This window comes from Leopardus geoffroyi, chromosome E2 (assembly GCF_018350155.1).
Source record: "Leopardus geoffroyi isolate Oge1 chromosome E2, O.geoffroyi_Oge1_pat1.0, whole genome shotgun sequence".
Lineage (NCBI taxonomy): Eukaryota > Metazoa > Chordata > Mammalia > Carnivora > Felidae > Leopardus > Leopardus geoffroyi.
The window spans coordinates 3,459,217-3,473,937 of NC_059335.1; the positions used below are offsets into that span (position 1 = coordinate 3,459,217).

Here is a 14,721-nt window from a genome sequence, read left to right on the forward strand (position 1 = left end):
CTTATGGGGCTGCTGCCATAAGTGCTGGAAGGGAGGGTGGCTAGAGCTGGTGAGCCACGGTGAGACTGTGGGAGTGGAGGAGGCGACGGCAGCCTGCACGTCCTGACAGGTTGGCTGGTGTTGGGATAGGGCTCAGGCCTGCCTCGCTCCTGATGAGGGGTTGTGTGGCCCTGGCCGGCAGGCCGTGGGTGCCGTGGGAATGTGGGGCACGCAGGCTGGGGATGCCACTCGCGTCCCCGGTTTCTGTCAGAAACCAGGGCTGGGAGAGGAGGCAGGAGGTTAGAGGACATTTACACACCCACTGGGGCCGAGGGGGTCAGGGTGGGAAGCACATAGAAGCCTGGAGGCAGGCAGAGGGGAGCTGGGAGTGTGAGCAGCCCCAGGCCCGCAGCTGCCGAGCTGGAGCCTGGATCTGGGGGAGGCAGGAGAGGCGTGAGGCATGAGGCGGGCAAAGTGGGGCCAGGGTCGGAGCTCCTGCCTGCCCCCGCTGTGTCTGGTCTCATCTGATTTTGGAAGGCAGAGTGTGGCTGAGGAAGACACTCAGCTCCAGGGGTAGAGGTGGGCATTCTGGGGCCACAGGAGGAGGAAAGGGACTTGTTCTTAAAGCTCGGGGGACAACCCGTCTGAATGAAGGTGGGATGAGAGAAAACCAGTCTTGAACCAGCCTTGCTTGCTGTCTGGACGTGAGGAAGTTACTGCCGGTCAGAGGGAACAAGGGGACAGCCTCCGTTGAGGATGTCCGCTCCCAGGAGAAGGGTGACCAGGAGGCCTGTGGCATATTCAGGAGGCAGCCACTTTGTGGCTGGGTCCCTGGCACTTAGAGGGGGACAAAGTGACATGGATGCCAGGGATGGGGCAGGCTTCCCTGAAGTGGGTATTGGAGCTGGGCCAGGAAAGCTGTTCACCAAGCGGAAGATCCCTTCCAGCCCGCAGAAAGCAAGCGCAGGACCCCCGGTGTTTGAGGGAGCTTGGGAGCATTTGGAGGAGGGCATGGGGGGATGAGGAGAGTGGGTAGGGATCAAACCTCAGATGCTCGGCTCTAGGGCTAAGAGGGCCGTGGGGAGTCAGGAAAGGAGTTTGAGCAAGGGAAGCCTGGGATATTGGCCGTTCAGAAGGTCCCTCTGGAGTGAACTAGAGGACAGACTGGTGGCTGAGAGGTGAGAAAGCGTGTCGGGTGGGGACGTGGGGGGGGGGGTTGGGAAGGGAGGAGAGGGATTCAGAGAAAGAAACCAGAAAAGGTGGGGACCTGCAGATTCCTTGTCCTCCTGAGGCTGTAGTGGGGGTGAGAGAGGCTCTTGGACCCCTCGTGGCCCGGTAGAGAAGGGACAGCAGTTTGAAAATGTCTGCTACAAGGAGGCTGTTTATAGACTGGGCAGCATATCCCAATGCGCGGGGACCCCGAGTCTGGCCCTTCCCTCCCACTCACGGCCAGTCCGCTCGCTCAGGAGGCTCCACCGGAACAGGTCTGGGGCCTTCGGGAGGGGTCTACTTCCATGGGTGGCAGCAGTCTGCAGAGTCCGTTCTGCCACGGGGCTTCCTCGAAAAACTGAGCAGAGGAGCCGGGAAGGGTCAGATAACCTCCGTTTCCATGTCGCCTTCCACCTTCTTCTTTTGCTTCTCCATCACTGCCTCCAACTCTGACACTTTCTCTTTGTCCTGGAGGGCGGCGTGGAAATCAGACACCTGGTCTCCGAGCCCTGGGTGCCCTCCCGGGTCGGCCCGGGGGCGCCCGCTCACCTCCAGCAGCGCACGCTGCACGGTGACCTGGCTGTACACGCGCGCCCCTTCCTCCGGGCTCACTGCTCGCAGCTCCTCCTTCTGCAGTGAGAAAAGCTGCGCGCCGGTCAGCACGCCCAGCGCGTCCACGGTCCTGGGGGAGCGGTCAGGCCCGTCAGCCAATCACAGCGCCAAGCCTTTCAGCCCCGCCAATCACGTCACTTCTGTCCCGGCGTTTGTCCAATCGCAACAGCATTCTTGCTCTGAGCTGAAGGCTCCCGCCGCCTAATCACAGTGCGCTGTGGGAGGGGGCGGGGCGCGTGTGCCCAGCTTTCCCGCGGAGGCAGGCGCGCCCGGAGACCCCAATCCAAGCCCGCAGTAACGTGCCAGTCACACTGCAGTTCACTGCCACCAGAGCGACCCTCGCTTTAGGCCACTCCCAAGGCTCCCCCTCTTGCGACCACGCCTCTGGCGCCCCGGCCGACCCCAGTCACTCACCCAGCGCTAAATCCCTTGGCCTGCAGCCAGGCGCGGACCTCCGAGGCGTCCGAGTGCGGGCTGAGCTGCGGCTCCGGGGCGCGGGGACCCGGGGCTGCGCGGCTGGGGCCTGTGCGGCCCTGGGCCAAGCGCGCCTGCAGCTCTTCGTTGACACACAGCATCTGGGAGAATTTCTCTGCAGGCGGGGAAACCGGGAGAGACGGCGGACTCAGGACGAAGGGTCCTGGGGCCGGAAGGGAGACCTCCAGCGTCCTCGTGATGGGCTCGGAGTCCGTTTGGTCTTTCCGAACCTTGGTTCCCCTGACTGGAAAGCGAGGACAAGGACGGCTTCCCGAAGGTGCCTGCACCACTCACCCTTCTCGAGGGGGTCCAAGTTGAGGCTATCACAGCTGTCCCAGGTGGGGCGAGAGGAGGCAGGAGCCGGGGCCCGCGGGGGAGGAGGAGTGCTATTCTCCTGGAGAGGGAGCCAGAGGAGCACTTGGATGAAAGAGAGGACCTAGTCCCAGCTCCTCCACCTTTTGGAGGTAAATTTCTGCATCCCCCCACCCCCACCTCTAGCTACTTCCTCTGTCAGTGCCCTTGACACCTGATCGTCCCCAGGAATCTGCCCAGACTCACCAGGCTGCGGCTTGCCCGAGGCCCCGGGTGGGGTGTCAGGATATTATACGGTACATATCCCTCCTGCCCTCGCTGGTCCCGAACCTTCCACCACTTACGCTGGTCATCCAGGACCTGAGGGGGGTAGGAGAGGACGGTTCACAGCCTGTGTCTGCAGCTACAGCTGGGCCCCCTGCCGTCCCTTGGCCCCACCCCCCACCCCTCTAACCTCCAACACATCCCGCTGCTGGACAGAGAGCTCACTGCTGTTGCGGGCCTGGAAGTCATAGTTACATAGGACCCACTTTCCCTCAGGCTCCAGCTGGGACTCAGCCTCTGGCTCAGGGTCTTGGTGACTGTGGAGAACAACACAGGTTGGGGATAAGGAGGCAGCCAGTCTCCCTGCTCTGGGCAGTAGGGAGTTGGTGTGAGCTGGGGTTAGAGCCAAGCAGAGGTCAACGCAGGGGGCCAGGTTAATACTGTTAATAGAGATTTGAAATCGGAGTAACAACTTGAATGCAGTTCGCTCCTTATGTGCCCGGCCACCGTACTGCCGCACAAACTATGGGCAGTGACATCACCTCCCTTTTACAGATGAGGACATCTAAGGCTCAGGGGGAGAAAAATCACTTGCCCCAGATCACACAGCTAGAGCCAGCTGTTTACTAAGCACCGATACGTAACGGGCTCATGCTTTGGGTAGCCCATAGTTAGGATACAAACAGTGGTTATATAGCACTGACTAGGTGCCAGACTCTGCTCAGTCTCTTACATAGATTGGCTAATCTGATTTTTAACACAACCCTTGGTGTAACCACGAATTTGGAACCCCTCTCCCCCACTGCAGACCCTGTCATCAGCTATTTTACAGGTGAGGAAGTCGGAGAACAGGGACACGAGGTGGCACGATGAGGTAAAGGTCACAGAGCAAGAAAGAGGCGTTGCCACCCTGGCCCCGCAGTCCATGCCCTGAGTAATTCTGGTCTCCTGGGCACGCAGCTGGATGTGAACCTGAGCTCTACCAGGGCCTTGAGCTCTTAACTGCTAGCCTGTATAACCTCATAGACTTCTCTCTCTTCCAGGAAGGGATTATTCTCATTCTCCCTGCAAAGAAGGGAGGCTCAGAGAAGGGAAGTTGAAAGCTGGGGATATCAAGCCCAAGAGTCAGAAGCAGGGGGGAGTTCTGCAAGACCAGGCAGCTGGGGTGGCAGGGAGCAAGGTTTGGGCTCCGATGCCCCAGGAAGAAGGACCTCAGCCCGGATCAGGCCTACCTGTGCAAAGGAGGGGGGGGGGTCTTCAGGGCCGCGGCGCCCCCTGTGTGGGGCTGGCAGCTCCCAGCACGCTGTCCCTGCTGAGACCCTCTGCCGGGGCCCTCACCCAGACTCCCCTTCTGCTCCTGCAGCTTTGCCTTCTTCTTATCCCATGAAGCTTCCTCACATCTGCCCCCCGACTTGCGCGAGGACCCTGGAGTCCTGGGTCATCTATGCCCCTTATTCCCCAGGACCCTAGAGTCTGTGCCCCCATTGCTTTTTGGAATCATGAACTCAGCCCCCCCCCCCCCGATATTTCCTCCCCCAGAGACTCAGGAGTCCAGGTCTCAAACTTCAATTTCCCCAACTTTTTAACCCTTAAAGGCTCTCAGTATAACACTTCCAGCAGGAAATGAGACAAGGGCTTTAGAGCCTTGGGAGAGTGAGGGTCCAGCCTCCGTCTTCACCTCTTTCAGGGGCCCGGAAATACCACCACTTCCCAACTTTCCCAGAAACGTGCCCCATGACCCTTGAAGGCCCAGGGCTTGGCTGGGTCTCCAAGGCCCCAAGCACCACAGTCGGGCTCTTCTGCCAACCCCAAAGGCCCAATTCCCCAGTCTCTGCCTCCGACACCTTGGGCTCTATCCTCTTAAGGACCCAGACAGGGAGCTCCCCAGGCCCTGGAAAGTTACTGCCTTCTCCCAGCCTCTCAGACTTTACCCACTTCCAACCCCCTCCTCCCTCCGGCCCTGGGATCTGCGCCCCCTCCCTCCCCGCCCGGGCCCCTCTCCCTCCTCACCACCTCACCCACCTGTGATGAGCCGGGAAGACAGAAGGAAAGAGGGAAAAAAGGAACGGAGTCAGTGCCAGGAGCCCCCAGGGCGCACCCCTCCTCGACCCCACCTGTCCCACCTTGGGGCGGCACTCACCCATTGACAGCGACCTGGGGGGCACTTTGCTGCGGGGGAGAGGAGAGCAGCAGCTCAGGTAGGGCCAGACTGCCCGGTCCCGGCCCCGCTGTGTCACCTGGGCAGGGGAGGCGGGGGTGGGTGTCCGGTGCTCACCTGCCGGCGCCGCCGCTCGTGCTGCTGCTGTTTCTCGACTGGGTCCCCCCAGGCGCGGCCCTGCGGGTCAGTGGCCGGGGGCTCCCAGCCGCTGGAGAACTCAGGGCTGTACGGGGATCCTTCCTCTGGGGGCAGCTCCAGCCTGTGGCCGAGGGGCTCGGGGCTCAGGGCTCCTGGGGTGGCCTCCAGCCCTATTAACCTCAGTAAGGTTTCCCCCTCCTGTCGGCTCGGCTCTATCCTACCTGGCCCCCTTTTGCCCAGCCCCGCCCCCGCCCCAAGCCTCTCCCCGGCATCGAAGTCCCTCCCCTGCACCTAAGCCCTGCCCAAGCCCCGCCCCCGGCATCAACTGTATCTGCAAACTCACGGATTCCACTCTAACGCTGCGCCCAGCCTCTGAATCTTCCTTCTGATTCTAAGCACATCCCGCCTCTTTTCCCCCAAGTCTCCTCCGGCTCTGCTCTTACCCCCTTCCCCAACCTACAGGCTAGTCCTTCCCGAAGCCGTAGCCCTCCGGTACAGCCCACCCCACTCCTCCAAGCCCGGTCTTTTGGTCAGTCTTAGGCCTCTCCTTCACAGGAGTTTCTGGCCTTTCCTCCAGCCGGGTCCCGGCATAGGTCCTGGGTTCATTCGATTGCTTTGGTCAACCTCTAGCTAAGCCCAGCAACTACCCTTCCCTGCCGGCCCCGCCCCTCCGTCACGGCGCCCCTCACCCCGGGCGGGTCCACGCGTCCCCCAGAGAGGTCCAGAGCGCATTTTCCCGTGGGGTGAGGTTGTCCCGCAGCAGCGCCACCGCCTCGGACGTCAGGTGCGGCCGCCGCACTCCACTTGCGAATTGGGGGCCTCCCGATGTGTCCACAATCTGCCGGGGGCGCAGGAGTGAGCACGCCATCACCTCCCCCCCCTCCGGAAGTGGAACCCCGATTCCTCCTGCCGCAGGGGGTACCTAAGGATGGGGTGCCTCACCAACTGCAGGGGTCCGAACAGGAAGTGCAGCAGCTCGGGGGACGAGGGGTTGGCGATGTTGCCACGCAGCCGGGCCTGAGGGACGGGGCAGGTGCCGGGTTCAGAGCTCGGACGCGGCAGGCTCGCCGTGCCCCTGACCCCCCGCTGGCCCAGGCTGGACCCGTTCTCACCAGCAGGCTGAAGGCGTACTTGATTTTCTGAAGCACGTCCGTGTACTCGGCCTCGGAGGGCGGCTTGGCCCGCAGCGTCAGGAGACCCTCTGCAGGGGGAGGGGGAGGCAGGGGCCCAGTGGGATCCCCGGTGATGGGGCATCAAACCTGGGCGGGGGGTAGGGACAGGGGGCAGGGGGAGGCCATAGGGAGAGGGAAGGTATTTCGGATGGACTGGATGCTCCGGATCCCACTGGGGGGCGGGGGGCGCCCCTCACCCCCAGGCGCCCGGCGCCGGGTCCTGCGGCCGCGCTCCCTGTGCTCCAGCACCCGGGCCGCCTCCGCAGACTTCTGCAGCTTCGATACGAAACTCTCCACGTCGTCGAACACGTGGTTCAGGATGTCCTGGGGGACAGAACAGGGGACGCGTGGGACTCGGGGATGCGGAGTCCAGGCCCCTCATCACCCCAGGCAAAGCCCTTACTTAGGCCGAGCACCCTGACATCCTCCCAGGCCAGGCCGAGCCCTCGGATGCCTGTCCCTGTCCCCCTAGATCGGTCACCGCCGGCCACACCCCCAGAAGTCTGACACCACCCCCCCTCCCGGGAGGCGGGACACATCCACAGCCGGTCCGCCCCCACGCCCTAGCCCCGCCCCACGCACCACTTCCCGCTCCGCCTGCAGACTGGCCAGGTCCAGGCCGCGGGGCCCCAGGTCAGGGGAGGCCGGGGCAGCGCTGCCTGAGGTCCCCGCCAGGCCAGGCCGCGGCCTCAGCGACTCCTCCGCCTCCGGGATGGGCTCCGCCTGGGGTTGCCCCCGGCCCGCCTCCACCGTGCCGATGACCGCGCGGATTGACGGGCGGCGCTGCGGGGGAGGGGTCTCGGCGGCCGGCGACGGGCGGCGCTGCAGCTCCTCTTGCGTAGCCCTGCGGAGGGACGAGGGGAAAGAGCCTGGGTCCACCCGGGGCCAGGGCGGGGGAGACAGCGGGGCCCAGAACCGAGTCAAACCCAGGCTGCGGGTGGCGCGGAGAAATTGGAGACAAGGGGAGGGGCGAGCACCTGTGCGGAGGGAAACTGAGGCCTGAGGGAGGAGAAACGGAGGACCAGCACTAGGAAAAGTACTCTTGGAGAGGGGGTACACGTGTCTGCGGGGGGTTGGCAAGCCCCGAACCACGCTCTGTTCGACAGGCTTCCAAACTCGTTCTCTCGTGGGCGAGCGGTGGCAGCCCATTTGTCGGATGCGGAGACTGAGACCCCACCCGTCCTCGCTTCTCCCCTCGCTCCCCGCCCAGCCCTCTTTCTTACCTGAGCGCCGCGGGCCTGCGCTCCCCGCGGCCGGACCGGTAGTCGTGTAGAGCCCCCTGGATGTCCTCTCGGATCAGCTCCGCCTGCCAATCATGCTGTCAGGCCAGGCCTCCACCCCACCTACCCCTCGTCCCAACCGCGGTCCGGTTCAGTCGATTCCTTGGCTGGGTGCCGGAGTCCCTCCACGTCGGCGCCCACACGCGGTGCCCACGCCCGCCCGCGCTCTGAACCCACCCTGCTTCTTCCCCTGCCCTAAGCCACGTCCCCAATCCCGGAGCCGGGGTGCTGGGGTTTCCCGCCCCTAGGCCATACTCGCCCCGAGTTCTGGCTGCTCCCATCCACCCTCCCCCAGGTGCTGTCAGGTTCTGTCCCGGCCCTTAGCTTCGGTCCCGGTCCCACCTGCCCTCAAACCCCCCATCCCTTCCAGCTCCTCTCTCCGGGCCACGCCCCCTCCACTGGCCCAGGCCCGCCCCGCGCAGAGGCCCCGCCCCAGCTCTGGATTCCTCCTACTTCCGGCTCCGCCCCCTGGCATCCGCAGGGTCCCAGCCCTGCGTGAGGTGGCTCCCCGGACCCGGGCCCGCTCACCCCGAGACGCAAGCCCTGGAAGAAGTGCACGTCGGGCTGCGTGCGCTCCGGCTCCTGGCACACCAGCAGCAGCAGCGAGCGACTCCGGCCAGGCAGCGTCACCACGTCGCAGCGCACGATGGCACCCAGCGGGTACGACTCCAGCTCCTCCTGCGGGGCGGGACGGCGGGTAAACGGAGGCTCGGATCCGAGGATCCCAAATGGTGACAGCAGTGCCAGCTGGGACCCCAGCACGGCCCAGGCGACCCTGCGGGGCTGCAGTATCACACCTCTGATTTAACAGAGGAGGCCAGTGACGCTCCAAAAACGAAGGACAGAGAGCTCTTGCCCAAGTTCCCAGAGGAAGGACGCATGGGGGCCAAGAGTCACACTCGGACGTCCCTAGAGTCAAGCTCTCCATGCCTCTGCCCCTTCCACCCACGTGTCCCCTGACACCTTGGACATGGGGTCAAGCAGCGTGACCCGATCCGGAGACACGCGCAGCAGCATCTCTTGGGCCCAGACACGGCCCTGGTTGTCCATGACCGCCAGCCTCCGCGAGGCATCCTCCACGGTGTGCACGCCATCCTCCTCGCCCAGGCAGAACGTCACCAGGTGCTGGCAGGGGTGCGGAGAAAGCAGGGAGTCCCAGGAGGGCCCCAGGAGGGCGCCAGGTGGGCTCAGAATCCCCTGCCCCCGCCTTCCAGCCTGACAGTAACCACACCTCCTCCAGAAAGCGTCCCGTCACCCCGTCACCGGCTCCACCTATGGAGCCCTTTGTTTTGTTTTCATCGGAGCGACTGGCGCCTGCGTGTGTCTTGCCAGCGAGACTGGAGACTTCTTGAAGGCAGGGATTGGATCTAGTCCCTTCTGAGCACCTCTGCCTCCAAGAGAGCCCTTGGCACACTTTGGCCCCTACGCACACAGGTTGACGTAGCATTTGTCCCTGGGGCCTGCCTGTCCGGCCTAACAGCCGGTCCGGAGGAGGACCTTGGCAGATTCAAGTGGAACTGACTGCCTCTGCCGATTCCCACCGCTGAGGGCAGGCGGGCACAAGCAGCCCCGCCTTGCAGATGGGCCAACTGAGCTTGCAGCTTCTTTCTGTGTGGAGGCCCGACCGCCTTCGACACCACCATCTTCCCAGGCCTGCCTGCCTTTCCTCCCCTAAGGCTCCCCGCGGCAATGCAGACCCCAGACTCACGTTGACTGGATACTGGGAAACGTCTGCCAGAACCACAGTGGAATAACGCTTCCTCTGCTCTGTGGGGGAGGAGGAGGATAAACCCAGAAGCCCCAGCCCCTGGCCCCTCCTCCCTCAGACCCAGAAGACCCAGCCCCTCCTCCCCGGGAGGCAGGGATCCCGACCCCCCACAGCCCCTCCTCCCTCAGACCCATGGATCCTGACTCCCCAGCCCCTCCTCCCTCAGACCTGGGACTCCAGACCTCCAGCCCCTCGTCTCTCAGACCAAGGGATCCTGATTCCGCACCCACCTCCTCCCTCAGACCACGCAGTACTGACCCCAGCCCCCCCCCCCCCCCCCCCCCCCCGACCCAGGAGGCCAGAGCCCCAGCCCCTCCTCCCTCAGACCCAGGAGTCCAGACCCTCCACCCCTTCCTCCCTCAGACCCAGTTTCAGCCTGGGGTTTTCTGGCTCCCCAACTCACCATAGATAGACTTGGCACTTGGTTTGGGGGCAGCTTCTGGGCTGGTTTGGGAGAAAAGGGTGAGAGGGGCCGTGCGAATTGGGAACAGATCATGGGGGTTTTGAATGCCAAGCAGAGCGGGAAAGACTTCATTGTGAGAGCAATGGGGAACCAAGGAGGGTTCTGAGCAGGGGAGGGCAGGGCCAGAGCTCGGTTTCAGGCGGGTAAGGCCGGGAGTGGTGCCGGGAGGTGGTGGAGAGTGTGGTCTTCGCGGTCACGCAGACCTGGCTTTGAACGCCCTGTCAACTACCGCCTTGCCCCAGGACCCTGGGTGGGAGACTTCATCTCTCCTGCCTCGGTGTCCCTTTCTGAGATAGGAGTGAGTCCGTCTGTAGCCTCCGTCTGGTACAGCTGTGGGTGGATTCGCTCAGAGTGGAGGGCCCTCACGGCCTCAGTGACGGTTACTTTTCACGATGCAAAGGGCAGCCCACAGTAGTTGCTCAATAAATGGGCGTTTTTACAACAGCATTAGTATTTGCGGTAGACAGACTTATCTTCTCCGTCCCCCTGGGCCAGGCTCTTCCCAGCCTGATCCTTCTGTCCTGCCCCTGACCTCCTCCTCCTCCTAGGTCACCTTCTCCAAGAAGCGCACAGAAGTAACGGAAGCTCAGAGCTCAGCACGAACGAGGAACACTTTCAAGTCAAAGCTCTGCTCCTCGTCCTGTTCTGTTGGTCAGATCGCCCCACAGTTTGATTACCTCTGTGCTGGAGAGCTCACTACCGCCTATCTCCCATGCCGCTAGTCCCATGGGTCTCCCTTTGTTGTTTTCCCTGCTCACTCCAGGAGACTTGCGCCTTTGTTACAAGCAGCCCGGATTTTTTCGGCAAAAGGTCAATATTTAATAACAAGATAACGGCAACAGCAGTTGCCATGAGTTGAGAACCTACTCTTGGTCAGATGATCTGCTAAGTCCTGTTACCTTCATTTTCCTGTCAAGCGCTCAAAATTGTCCCTGTTTCACGGAGGAGGAACGGAGCCTCCAAGAGGTGAGGTTCTTGGGCTGGGGTCACACCTCCTGAGTGTTGGCAGCTGGGTTTGAACCCGGGCGGGTCTGCTCTGGGCCAGGGGCTGTAACTATAGGCCGAGCAGGGAAGGGGGCTGTCCAGGCCTGGGCTGCTGTCCACGCTACATGGGGGCGTGGGTAAGAGGGTGGCCGGAGGGGGCTGGGGACACTTACCCTGTGGCGGTGCTCATGGTGTGGAGAATGGGGGGGGCTCCTGCCACCTGGAGATGCCCTGGGAGCCAGCAAAGAAGTGAGGGCCTGACCTGGCCTGCAGTACCTAGGATTTTGGCCCAACCACCTCCTTCAGACCCAGAGGTCCAGGCTCCCAGTGGCCTTCTCCCTCAGACCCAGGAGTCCTGACCCCAGTCCCTCCTCCCTCAGACCCAGAGTCTCGGCCCCCAGCCCCCTTCTCCCTCAAACCCAGGAGTCCTGGCTCCCAGCCCCTCCTCCCTCAGACCCAGGAGTCCTGCCCCCAGCCCCTCCTCCCTCAGACCCAGAGTCTGGGCCCCCAGCCCCTCCTCCCTCAGACCCAGGTGTCCTGGCCCCAGCCCCTCCTCCCTCAGACCCAGGAGTCCTGACCCCAGTCCCTCCTCCCTCAGACCCAGGAGTCCTGACCCCAGTCCCTCCTCCCTCAGACCCAGAGTCTCGGCCCCCAGCCCCCTTCTCCCTCAGACCCAGAGTCTCGGCCCCCAGCCCCCTTCTCCCTCAAACCCAGGAGTCCTGGCTCCCAGCCCCTCCTCCCTCAGACCCAGGTGTCCTGGCCCCAGCCCCTCCTCCCTCAGACCCAGGAGTCCTGCCCCCAGCCCCTCCTCCCTCAGACCCAGAGTCTGGGCCCCCAGCCCCCTCCTCCCTCAGACCCAGGTGTCCTGGCCCCAGCCCCTCCTCCCTCAGACCCAGGAGTCCTGACCCCAGTCCCTCCTCCCTCAGACCCAGAGTCTCGGCCCCCAGCCCCCTTCTCCCTCAAACCCAGGAGTCCTGGCTCCCAGCCCCTCCTCCCTCAGACCCAGGAGTCCAGACCCCCAGCCCCCTCCTCCCTCAGACCCAGAGTTGGGCCCCCAGCCCCCTCCTCCCTCAGACCCAGAGTCTGGGCCCCCAGCCCCCTCCTCCCTCAGACCCAGGAGTCCTGGCCCCCAGCCCCTCCTCCCTCAGACCCAGAGTCTGGGCCCCCAGCCCCCTCCTCCCTCAGACCCAGGTGTCCTGGCCCCAGCCCCTCCTCCCTCAGACCCAGGAGTCCTGACCCCAGTCCCTCCTCCCTCAGACCCAGAGTCTCGGCCCCCAGCCCCCTTCTCCCTCAAACCCAGGAGTCCTGGCTCCCAGCCCCTCCTCCCTCAGACCCAGGAGTCCAGACCCCCAGCCCCCTCCTCCCTCAGACCCAGGAGTCCTGACCCCAGTCCCTCCTCCCTCAGACCCAGAGTCTCGGCCCCCAGCCCCCTTCTCCCTCAGACCCAGAGTCTCGGCCCCCAGCCCCCTTCTCCCTCAAACCCAGGAGTCCTGGCTCCCAGCCCCTCCTCCCTCAGACCCAGGAGTCCAGACCCCCAGCCCCCTCCTCCCTCAGACCCAGAGTTGGGCCCCCAGCCCCCTCCTCCCTCAGACCCAGAGTCTGGGCCCCCAGCCCCCTCCTCCCTCAGACCCAGGAGTCCTGGCCCCCAGCCCCTCCTCCCTCAGACCCAGAGTCTGGGCCCCCAGCCCCCTCCTCCCTCAGACCCAGGTGTCCTGGCCCCAGCCCCTCCTCCCTCAGACCCAGGAGTCCTGACCCCAGTCCCTCCTCCCTCAGACCCAGAGTCTCGGCCCCCAGCCCCCTTCTCCCTCAAACCCAGGAGTCCTGGCTCCCAGCCCCTCCTCCCTCAGACCCAGGAGTCCAGACCCCCAGCCCCCTCCTCCCTCAGACCCAGGAGTCCTGACCCCAGTCCCTCCTCCCTCAGACCCAGAGTCTCGGCCCCCAGCCCCCTTCTCCCTCAGACCCAGAGTCTCGGCCCCCAGCCCCCTTCTCCCTCAAACCCAGGAGTCCTGGCTCCCAGCCCCTCCTCCCTCAGACCCAGGAGTCCAGACCCCCAGCCCCCTCCTCCCTCAGACCCAGAGTTGGGCCCCCAGCCCCCTCCTCCCTCAGACCCAGGAGTCTTGACCCCAGCCCCTCCTCCCTCAGACCCAGAGTCTGGGCCCCCAGCCCCCTCCTCCCTCAGACCCAGGTGTCCTGGCCCCAGCCCCTCCTCCCTCAGACCCAGGAGTCCTGACCCCAGTCCCTCCTCCCTCAGACCCAGAGTCTGGGCCCCCAGCCCCCTCCTCCCTCAGACCCAGGAGTCCTGCCCCCAGCCCCTCCTCCCTCAGACCCAGAGTCTCGGCCCCCAGCCCCCTTCTCCCTCAAACCCAGGAGTCCTGGCTCCCAGCCCCTCCTCCCTCAGACCCAGGAGTCCAGACCCCCAGCCCCCTCCTCCCTCAGACCCAGAGTCTGGGCCCCCAGCCCCCTCCTCCCTCAGACCCAGAGTCTCGGCCCCCAGCCCCCTTCTCCCTCAGACCCAGAGTCTCGGCCCCCAGCCCCCTTCTCTCTCAAACCCAGGAGTCCTGGCTCCCAGCCCCTCCTCCCTCAGACCCAGGAGTCCAGACCCCCAGCCCCCTCCTCCCTCAGACCCAGAGTTGGGCCCCCAGCCCCCTCCTCCCTCAGACCCAGGAGTCTTGACCCCAGCCCCTCCTCCCTCAGACCCAGAGTCTGGGCCCCCAGCCCCCTCCTCCCTCAGACCCAGGTGTCCTGGCCCCAGCCCCTCCTCCCTCAGACCCAGGAGTCCTGACCCCAGTCCCTCCTCCCTCAGACCCAGAGTCTGGGCCCCCAGCCCCCTCCTCCCTCAGACCCAGGAGTCCTGCCCCCAGCCCCTCCTCCCTCAGACCCAGGTGTCCTGGCCCCAGCCCCTCCTCCCTCAGACCCAGGAGTCCTGACCCCAGTCCCTCCTCCCTCAGACCCAGAGTCTCGGCCCCCAGCCCCCTTCTCCCTCAGACCCAGAGTCTCGGCCCCCAGCCCCCTTCTCCCTCAGACCCAGGAGCCCAGGCCCCCAGCCCCTCTTCCCTCAGACCCTGGAGTCCAGACCCCCAGACCCTCCTCCCTCACACCTAGTACCCTGCCCCCCCCAAATCTGTCAGGGATGCATGTGTTCGGCTCCCTAATCTATGTGTACCCCATTTTCCTTCCTCTCTCCAGTGATCCTGTCTCCCAGCCTGATCTCCTTAGGGGCCCAGGGGCTCAGGCTTAGAGCTTCTCGACTGTAAGGACCAAAGGATTTTGATTCCAAGTCTCCTCCTCGAGCCAGACCCGTTCATGCGTTTCCTCAGCCACTATGACCTCGGGCTACGGGGCCGGTCCCTTACCTTGTCAGGACCGAAGGGCTTTGGAGTCCTGGCCCCCTGCTCCTGCCCCCCCCCCCCAGACGCAGGAGTCCCCACCTCCAGCCCCTCCCGGCTAGGCCCCCTCCTCACCTGCCGGGCAGGCTCTGCCAGGCAGTGGCTGCCACGAGGGGCCCAGCTGGCTCTCTGCTCTCCTCTGGGTTCCCAACGGCCCCGTCCTTCCTGCTCCCGCCGGCCACCCCGCCTCCGCATACCTGAGCACTCACCTGGCACACACCTGGGCGGGGCTGGCGGAGGGACCCGGGCTGGGGTGGGGGGGGACAGGCCCGGCCTCCGGGGAGCCAGGAACTGGGACCGGCTCTGTCATAACAACCCTAGAACAGGGACAACAACAGTCATCTGAGGTCACACCCGTTCACACGTCAGAACCTCAGAACCGAGGGCTCTGCCTCCAATACCCTTTCCGATTCTCCTGCCGCCTGTGGGAGGGCAGAGCTCGGATTTCACCTGCTGGCGGTTCAGAGAGGGGCGGTCAGTGTGGAAGGGCTGGGATTCGAACCCGGGGCTGGGGTCTGTGCC

General features: G+C 64.6%; 1 protein-coding gene across 4 annotated transcripts; it reads right to left on the minus strand.

Annotated features, from left to right (window-relative positions):
- Positions 1-1,342: 1,342 nt before the first annotated feature.
- EPS8L1 (EPS8 like 1) lies at positions 1,343-14,516 on the minus strand. 4 transcript variants are annotated; one of them, XM_045441502.1, is made up of 20 exons: positions 14,409-14,516; positions 10,987-11,089; positions 9,770-9,810; positions 9,307-9,365; positions 8,562-8,723; positions 8,127-8,276; positions 7,542-7,624; positions 6,901-7,162; positions 6,516-6,642; positions 6,259-6,347; positions 6,089-6,163; positions 5,836-5,984; positions 5,126-5,267; positions 4,991-5,019; positions 3,041-3,167; positions 2,833-2,946; positions 2,569-2,668; positions 2,215-2,389; positions 1,738-1,870; positions 1,343-1,656 (listed from the first exon to the last, which is right to left on the minus strand). In XM_045441502.1, exons 2-20 carry the CDS (start codon positions 11,001-11,003, stop codon positions 1,570-1,572), a joined length of 2,121 nt encoding a protein of 706 aa, XP_045297458.1. In that variant the 5' UTR covers positions 11,004-11,089; positions 14,409-14,516; the 3' UTR covers positions 1,343-1,569. The 4 variants fall into 4 exon arrangements, with proteins under 4 accessions (XP_045297458.1, XP_045297459.1, XP_045297457.1 ...); XM_045441503.1 differs by having other exon boundaries at positions 10,987-11,044; positions 14,409-14,479; XM_045441501.1 differs by lacking the exon at positions 14,409-14,516 and adding an exon at positions 14,275-14,376 and having other exon boundaries at positions 10,987-11,044.
- Positions 14,517-14,721: the final 205 nt, after the last annotated feature.

Bases quoted from the DNA above. Each gene is read 5' to 3' on its own strand.
- EPS8L1 (XM_045441502.1), bottom strand. The intron at 9,366-9,769 runs GTGAGTTGGGGA...CCTCCCCCACAG, and splicing joins AAGTGCCAAGTCTATCTATG to AGCAGAGGAAGCGTTATTCC. The intron at 3,168-4,990 runs GTGAGTGCCGCC...TGTTCTCCACAG, and splicing joins CCCCAGGTCGCTGTCAATGG to TCACCAAGACCCTGAGCCAG.